Here is a 9,102-nt window from a genome sequence, read left to right as displayed (position 1 = left end):
CGTCTTTGTTGCAGAGGCTACAACTCTCGACAAAGGCGTTCTTCTCACTATCCATCACAAAACTCAACATTTGCACATAATGGCGATAATATCCTTGTAGTTAATGCTCTAAAAAGGAATTGGTCTACGCTATGACAAATCGATCTCATCATCACCGACATCCAGAGAATCCTCCAACATTTTCACCATTGAGAAATCCTTTACATTTACAGAGAAGCAAACAAAGCTGCATATTGGATCGTCAATGTAGGACATCTTGTTAGTGATAACATAGATATTACCCTTAATATTAACTCATCCTTATACGTTGTATCCCATTATCTCCTTAGATGCGCTAGGTATTCCCCTCGTTGTGTATCACTTTTCCTCTTTTTCTTACCTTTTTTTATTTAAAAAAAAAAATTGTATTAAATCATCCTTTCAAGAAATCTAGTAAATACAAAGGGAAATCTCTTAGGAATCTTAAATGATTTCCATTACCCTATTTATAAGTGTGTATTATAATCCCCTTTACCCAATTGATCAGCAATATTCTTCTCTTTCCCCCCTTCTCCAACCCCACCTACAACCCACCACCGAAATATAGCATATCAACTTATCAAGATTCAATTTAATCATATCATAGAAAGAAAAATAATCACAAAAACAAACACATTTAAACAAAATAAAAAAAAAATAAAAAAAATAAAAAAAACCAAAACAAAAAAAAAAACTAGCCTCATTCCCTCGCATAACAACAGCAGTCTTTTCCTTGAACCACCAACAACAATGTCTTCCGGCGCCATTGACGACCCTTCCACCACCACCACAACCTTCTCTCAAACACCACAACACTACTTCTGCTATCAATGCAATCGCACCGTCTCTCTCTCTCCTTCTTCTTCTTCCTCCGAAGAGCTCGCTTGCCCCCATTGCAATGGCGGTTTCCTCGAAGAAGTCGAAAACCCTAATCCTTCTTCCTATTCTTCTTCCTCTCCTTTCGCTCAATTCTTCTCTCCTCCTCCTTCTGCTTCCGCCGCCGATCACCTCGCACCCTTTGCCCCTTTCTTCTTCCCCCCTTCTTCTTCTTCTTCTTCTTCCGCCGCTTCTCCTATTGAGCCTATCGACCTCTCCGCCATATTCGGGGGTGGAGCTTTTGGAGGTGCTGGTAATGGCGGAAATGGGGGTAATCAGAGATCCCCTTTTCAGGAAACCGATGTTTTCAACCCTTTTCAATTTCTTCAGAGTTATCTTCAGACTATGCGAGCTGGGGGTGCTAACATTCAATTTGTTATTGAGAACGCTAACCCTGAACAAGGTGGTGGTGGTGGTGGTGGGAATTTTAGGTTACCCTCGAATTTGGGGGATTATTTCTTTGGACCAGGGTTGGAGCAGTTGATTCAGCAGCTAGCGGAGAATGATCCGAATCGATACGGTACGCCACCGGCCTCAAAATCCGCTGTCGAGGGGCTTCCAATTGTTAAAGTAACGGAGGAATTGCTGTTATCTGATTCTTCACAATGTGCTGTTTGTATGGATGAGTTTCAACTTGGTGCTGAAGCTAAACAGATGCCTTGTAAACATGTTTTTCATTCTGATTGTATTCTTCCTTGGTTGGAGTTGCATAATTCTTGCCCTGTTTGCCGCCATGAGTTGCCTACCGATGATCCTGATTATGAACAGAGGATTCGGAACCGAAGGGAGAACCCGGGATCTGGTGACGGTGTTGGTGCTGGTGGCGGTGGTAATGGTGATGGGGGTGGTAATGGTAATAGAATTGGTGGTGATGAGGTGTCGTCTGAGGCGGGTTCGCAGAATGATCGGACTGTGGAGAGGAGTTTTAACATTTCGTTGCCTTGGCCGTTTAGAAATGTTGGGTCTTCAGCCGAGGGGAGTAATGCTTCTGGTGATGGTAATGAGGCGAACCCGAGGAGGAGGGGGAATCCAGACTTTGGATCAGAAACCCGAACAGAAGACCTTGATTAATGCTGGTGTCTGTTAGGTATATTTTGTTGCTTTTTGTTCTGTGTTTGTTTCTTTGTGGTTCTATGATCCTCAATTTGGTTTAGTATTCTTAGTTATTCTTAGTTGATTTGGTTTAGTATTCTTAGTTATTCTTAGTTGATTTGGTTTAGTGTTCTTAGTTATTCAAGTTTAATGTTATGGTTGTGCTTTGTTTTGATTCTCATCGCTGGAATGATATTGAATAATATTTTTGGACGTGCATTGATGATTAGATGATATTCAAGTATCACAGGATGATAGTGGTTTATATTTTTGGATGTGCATTCACTGCATTGATAATTAGATGATATTCAAGTATCAAACCGAATACGGTGATTTATTTCTAGATTTTCTTAATTAATGATTAATTATTGGAGATTGTTATGCAAAGCTAACACTGTTGAGATATAGGTAAATGAGTAAATGGTGGTGGCAGCATATGTATTTGAGTATTTCACCAATCGTACTATTGGACAAGCAGAAACAGCATTAGTTACATAGACTTGTATTTTCATGGGATTATAAAACTAGATTAATTAAAGTTAAGAAAGTGAGGGCCTTGTACACATTTTGTTTTGGTTGCTGTCCCCCTCTTTTTGGGGACAGGAAGCACATTCTTTGCCTAGTTTGTAAGTTCCTTGATTGCTTCTATCCACCAATTGTTCCTTCCTTCAATTTTGCCCAATCTACTGGATTTTCTAGGTCATGCATTCTAGGAGTCGAAGTCCAATCACACTATTGTTTTGTCCTTTAGATAAACTTGAGTATGACCAACATCAACTGATCAGTGGTTTTCTTTACCCTGTTCATGTGAAGAACATTACGTTGTTGATAAACTTAAGAAGCATAAAATTTAGAAGACCTTTATTTTATCAGATGTTCTTGTCTAGCTTATGGATACTTCAGAAGTTAACAAGCGTCAGATAAAAGAGATTAGACTGAAAACCTTCTAATGTTAAGCAGCTTTTGGCTTGGATCAAAATCTTATTAAAGTTGTGTGGAATAATAGGGCCATCTAATAGATTTCAGACCGTTCCCTTGATTTATGTCGTTTCCTTCCTAAGTGTCATACTTCGTTTTGTTATTTCTCATCATAATACTCTGTGGCTCTATGATAATTGAGATTGAAATTGTCTAGGCTACCTTCAGTTTACTTTTTTTCTCCTTGTATATGCTTATAGCATTTAGTCTTTGTGACATTTTAGTTTCCTGATATAGTATTGAAGATTTGAAATGAAGATGGAGTAATAGAACATGAAAATGAGGATAGTTGGTTCTTCGTCTAAATTTGGTCAATATAAAGGTTTGTTTCTTATCTGATTGAGTATGATGGTTGTTTCTACGAGCTTCCATGTTGTTTGCTGTTGTCTTCTGAGTTTAGCACTGTATATCCAGCATTTCTAAAGCTGTCATTGCGGATGATTTTAAGTATTTGCTGTTTTGCATTCTGTTTTGGTCATTCCTTGTATGGCCTGGAGCTGATAGAATGATGAGATATAATGACATTTAGCAAATTTAATTGCAGATATACTATGTTTTCATTATGAATGAATGTAATTACTAAGCTTTTTACATTACATAATATAATTTACAACTTGATAGATGATAGGCTTGCTTTATTAATTTCACTCAATTACCATAGAAGTTCCTCCGTCATCACCTGCTGTTGGCCAAAAAGTCTTATTACAACACATCATTCTGTTGTACTAGTGCTGTCTGTGTATGTATTTTATTGAATGGATATGATGAATACTTAACAAGATCATTATAATAATCAGGAAGTATGGAAAAGCTTGACTTGTCTATCTTAGATACTTCTAATGAGTTTGACACTTTTGAATAGTCTTAGTCAATTAGCAATGACAGACTTTATTGAACAAGAAGCTTAGAGGTTAGGTAATCATAATGCTCGAGTTGTCCATTTATTAGTTTGGGAAGGAATTGGTATGCATGGAATATGGAGGTGTGTAAGATCACTAAGATGTGGCTGAAAAGGCAGTGCCTTCACATTGGATTTTCCTGAGTTTGGAGAAGTTTAATTAACCTGCTGTTTGTTATTGGTGCCACTCGACTTCTTTCATTGTATCTCCCTCATAATGTAATTAATTAGTGCACATGATTCAAAAAGGATTCTTGAGGTTTTCATTTTCGACTTGCCTTTGCTCATTAACTTGTAAAACCATAAAGCCACTCAGCAATATAATTTGGATTCTGAGCAATTTAATTTAGATACTGAGCAATTAAATGTAGATACTGAGCAATTTAATTTAGATGCTGAGCTTGTTGTGTCAGAAAGAGAATCTTACAGTTAGAGGACCAGAATTCATAAAATTGAGCTTCTTAATCATATGAAATTTGGATTTTAAAATTTGTCTTCTTGTTGTAATGTACTTGTGCTACGATTGTAGACTATTCAAGTTGCTCAGTTTTATTGGGTTGTCTAATTATCTTAGTTTATATGTTTTTTGCAAGGTAATAGTTATCAAGTGAAGAAGATATTTGGATTAGGGACCAAGTTTTGTATGCATGTAGTAAAACTTGATCACAGATCAGAGAAAAGAAAAGTTTTAGTTTGTTTAAAAAATAAATCTAGTTTATGGACCAGTTGAGGATTTACATATGGACCTGGGGGCTATATTGCATCTTATGGATCAATCCCTCAATGAACTAAATTTTCTCTTTCTGGTTATTTCTTTAGCATCTTCGATTTGAATGCTGAGATTTTTGATGTGCTGTGACCATTCTTGAATTACATAAAGCAGACCATAGACATCAAAGTCTACTTGCTGGGTCTTCTAGTAACAATGTTGCAATTGAGTTATTTAGTTATTGTTTTCAATTCATCTACTTGAGCGGTAAGGGACTTTTCAAGTGCTATACTGCTATGTCACAATGTAAAACTTAGTATGTTTATTTTTCCACAAATATTGCACCATGTTGACTTTCGAGTATTCACACGCTCTTGCACAACATAGACTGACATAGGATAGGAATTCAGTGTCGTAAGCGTGACCAGAAGTGGTCATCCATATTCTGGAAGCACTATATCTTGTTGGGGCGGGGCAATCTAATGTGGCAGAAAGGCAGAAGACATAGAATGGAGATAATGAGGGAGAATTGTAGAGCAGGGAATTATGAAATCATTGAAAAATGAATCGAATCAATCATCTTAAAAAGGGAGATAATAGGAAGATTGAAGAGCAGTGATGTGTTAAAACATAAGAAATGGAATCAAAACAAACATGGGAAGGAAAGTGGTAAAGTCCGTTTCTGTTTTTAACAGCCTTTACTGCACTATTTTGTTTCTTTTTGGGGACTTGAACCAAGCAAGGTCTCAGTTTAAATTATGAAATAGAAAATAATCCCTATACAGAAGTCCATTTTTCTTTTTTGGTGATTTGATAATTCATAAGGTTATATGTCTTAAATCAGAAGGGCTCATTTTGAATTACATGAATAATGGTTATATGACTCAATGTTCAAAGAATCTCATTGCGCAGTGCAGGGTTGCATAGTAGGACAGATTGGTGGCTTGGAGCTCTAGAAAATACCGTGTGCTGAGTGCATACTCTTTGGTCTATCTCCTTGTATAAGTCTGCTGCTGTTAACTCTCATGTAGCCTCTAAAACCACTTACAATTTTGATAGGTTCTCTATGTGATGATGTGGGTACTGGGTACTTGGGGGTAAACATTTACATATGCTGATTGTGGCACAAAAAATTAGGCCTAGTGTCAAATTTTCACTTTTATCTGCTACTCCCTCCGTTCTGATATTAAGTGCTCATTTCTCATTTTTCATGGATTTTAATGCAAAAGGATAAAGCTATTGGATTCCTTTCAAAGCAATGATTGGTGATTTCTTAATAGGAAAAAGGAAGAGGAGTGAAATGAGTGGGTGGGAATTAAAAGCAAAAGTGAATTGTCAAGTACAATAAAATGAGTGAGTGGGTGGGAGAATTTATGACAAGTGGATGGAATCCTTGGAGAAATAGGGGATTTAATATTAGAGATTAGGGAAAAATGGTCCTAAATAATAGGCCAATATTGGAAGTAAGCGCTTAAAGTTGGGACACCCGAAAATGAATATACTTCCTCCGTTTCTAAATAGATGACCCATAGCTCTTGGCACTGTTTTTAAGGAAGAGGAGAGAGAATGTATAATTAATCATAGTTTGTTTGTAAAGCATATTAATTAAATAGTTAAATAAATTAATCAAACATTATCAGTTGCCAAACCCACCACCGACACCACCTTAACACTCTCCCATCACCTTAAACTTCACAGACCACCATGCCCGCCGATGCTGCTGCCCTTATCTCAACTATCCCTCGACCCTCGTCGCTGTCACCCACTTCTAGACCACCGCCGTTGTTGCCACCCCATCAAAACTACCACCGCAGCCGCCCTCTTCTAAACCACCACCACTGCCGCCCGACCTTCTTCTAAATTAAACTACCACCCCGCTGCCATAGTCCAAACCACCACCACCACTGTACCACCCATATTTATCCCTTAAAAAAAATGGGCTTGAATTTTTGAGATCTGAAGAAAGAAAATCAAGAAATCAAACCAACACCACTCATATGCAATCTTTCAAATCTAAATTTTTGGAGGTGGGACTTGAAAGTGTTGGTGGTCGTGGGTGGGTTATGGATCTAGTGGTTGAGGAAGGAAAGTGGTTAAGGTTAGAGAAAATAAAGGAGAGAGAAAGAAGGTGGTTGTGATGGTGAACATGGTGGTCTGGTGGCTACGATGGTCGTCCGACGAGGAAGCAAAGGGTCATTTGGTGGTGGTTCGTTAGATCGGGGCTATGCTTTCGGTGGTGGTTCTTTTGAAAAAGTTAGTTTGGTGGTGGTTCGGTAGATCGGAGTGGTGGGTTTGGTGGTGGTTTTTTAAGGGTGGTGGTTCGGTTGGTCGGAGTGGTAGGATGGCTGGTGTTGGGTTATGGAGATGGTGGTTGGGGTTGGGCTGATTATATAGAGGTTAGATAATTAGGTGGGAATGAGGTTGGTTAATTGTGGGTGATTATAAAATAAAACTTTCCATTTATAGTATAGGTCAAGTATTGTGACATTTCCTTTTAAGGAATGTTAGTCATATAAATAGAAACGGAGGAAGTAAGCACTTATTAATGGATGGAGGGAGTCTTTATTGTCTGAAATTGTAGTACTTGTTTAATTGAAAAATCTTTAGCTGAAGAGATTGATTGAAGATGATCTGCTCATCACTTGCTTTATTGATATTTGATTTACCCATTTGCTCTTTGTATTGAAAATTGTTCCCAACTGGTATAGCATTATTGTTATCGAAACAAGTGATATGTGATGTGAACTTAATTTTGCTGTTTTGTATCAACTTCATCTTGAAAGCTGCTCCAGCAGTGCAGTTATGCTACTTGACGTTATCTTCTTGGATTCAAGTATATGTATCCATGTTTTTTTTTTTTTTTTTTATACCTAAGATGAATTGAAGAGTATGAGAAACATAATGTTGTTGTGTCATGAAAATCTGCGGTGTAGTGGAAAAAATTTGTAGAAATGTTGATTTGCTACGTTTCTGTGTCTTCTGGTTTGGCTGGCTTCTTTCTACGGTCTTCACTGACTTGGTTTTATGTTTCTAGTTAATGATCGATAATCCACTTTATATTGTTACTAGTCTTTGACAGCTTTGTATTATATAAGGTCATAATCTATAGTATCCTAGTCATGCCATTGAAAGATATTGCATGAATATCCTATATGAATGTGGTGATTTTGTTTCCCTTTGCATTGTATGTGCTTCTTTCACGATTTTCTTTACCACTCAACTATTCACATTTATTAGGGAGCATTGTTTTTGTTATCAGAAATGAATACATTGCTATTGCCTGGATTAATGAGCTTGAATTGTGCTATTAATGAGAAGTCTTGGTCTCTTGGATAGTGTTTGTGTTTATTATTTCCCAATTTTCTGCTTACAGATTTTATATATTACATTGGTTAATGGTTCTTGGTTCTTGGTTGTCCATTATATGCAGCATGGTCTCAGTCTGCTCTGCTTTGGTACTAGTGGAGTGCTGGAGGTTTAAAACTAGAAGTCATTGATATAGTGGTACTGATAACCTTACGTAATTTTACAAACATAATTCTGACTACTGTTTTGGGTTGATGAAATTGGGATGGATTTGGGAATGGGGTTGAAGATTAGAGGTGGCATTGCTTGTTAGCAGGTATGCCATTGGCAACGCCTCCCCTCCTTGCAGTATATGCCAAAGCCAAGCTGTTTCCATCACTCACTGAACTAGTGGAATTATCAAGTGTTTTCCTTGTCACCAATTACTGCTTGATATCCAAAGTTTCTTTTCATAGTCTCCTAACATCTAAGAAGCTTGTTTTTCAAAACTTCACTCTTTGGCTACCGTAGTTGGAATAGTAAAAGTAACACAACGTTTGTTGACACGTGCATAGATTTTATCTTTTGGGCTTTTCCGATACCTTAATACCTTCTTTGTCCTTAGGTCTCTTAATGAAGAATGAATCGGACCTTTGCTGTTCTGTTATGTCTAGTTCTTTCGTAGTTACCAATTTTATATTCACTTGCGTATCATATGTCAATTACTAATGGATCTTGTTTGTATGTTCCTGCAGGGTGCATCTGTAAGATTTGGGAGAAATACAATTGTTTTTATACAGTGAAGATTAGCTGAGATACATTCTTATCTTTAATGGTAATAATTGTAGGTAAACTGTATACTCGTTCATGGTTCAAATTTATCTCAATATAGACTCAAAACAAATGTGGCCCTTGAAAATTTTTGTATTTTAATGTGTATTCTATACAGAATATGATATTATGCTGTTTGGCCCCTGCTTTCTGTTTCTTGCGAGTTTTTTCTTTAAAAATATATATGCGCCCTGCCAATCTTGGTTGCTTAAGAAAAGATGGTTGATTAATGAACCATTGCCATGGTGGCGTTTTCACACCTTAAGCGAGGCACTTCATGTCTTTTTGCATGATGTGCAACGTTACAACGTTATCAAATTACTCGATGTAATCTGAAAATGGTACTAGCAAGTGACACAGCTACATGCCAATACATTGCAGACGTTTGCGAGTACCCCCTGTTTCCCCTCAAGTT

General features: G+C 37.3%; 1 protein-coding gene across 2 annotated transcripts; it reads left to right on the top strand.

The window, feature by feature from the left end:
- The first annotated feature begins 535 nt into the window (after positions 1 to 535).
- Positions 536 to 8,829, top strand: LOC145634776 (E3 ubiquitin-protein ligase RING1-like). Of its 2 annotated transcripts, XR_014113544.1 has the most exons (3): positions 536 to 1,981; positions 3,202 to 3,286; positions 8,612 to 8,829. XR_014113544.1 is itself a non-coding variant. In XM_081686160.1 (2 exons), exon 1 carries the CDS (start codon positions 769 to 771, stop codon positions 1,963 to 1,965), a length of 1,197 nt encoding a protein of 398 aa, XP_081542286.1. In that variant the 5' UTR covers positions 538 to 768; the 3' UTR covers positions 1,966 to 1,981; positions 8,612 to 8,829. The 2 variants fall into 2 exon arrangements, 1 of the variants encoding a protein (XP_081542286.1); XM_081686160.1 differs by lacking the exon at positions 3,202 to 3,286 and having other exon boundaries at positions 538 to 1,981.
- The last annotated feature ends 273 nt before the right edge of the window (positions 8,830 to 9,102 follow it).

The sequence above is a fragment of the Chenopodium album genome, chromosome 6 (assembly GCF_948465745.1).
Source record: "Chenopodium album chromosome 6, dcCheAlbu1.1, whole genome shotgun sequence".
In the NCBI taxonomy this organism is placed as follows: Eukaryota; Viridiplantae; Streptophyta; class Magnoliopsida; order Caryophyllales; family Amaranthaceae; genus Chenopodium; species Chenopodium album.
This window is presented reverse-complemented; position numbering and strand designations above follow the sequence as displayed.

Bases quoted from the DNA above. Each gene is read 5' to 3' on its own strand.
- LOC145634776 (XM_081686160.1), top strand. From the start codon at position 769: ATGTCTTCCGGCGCCATTGACGACCCTTCCACCACCACCACAACCTTC.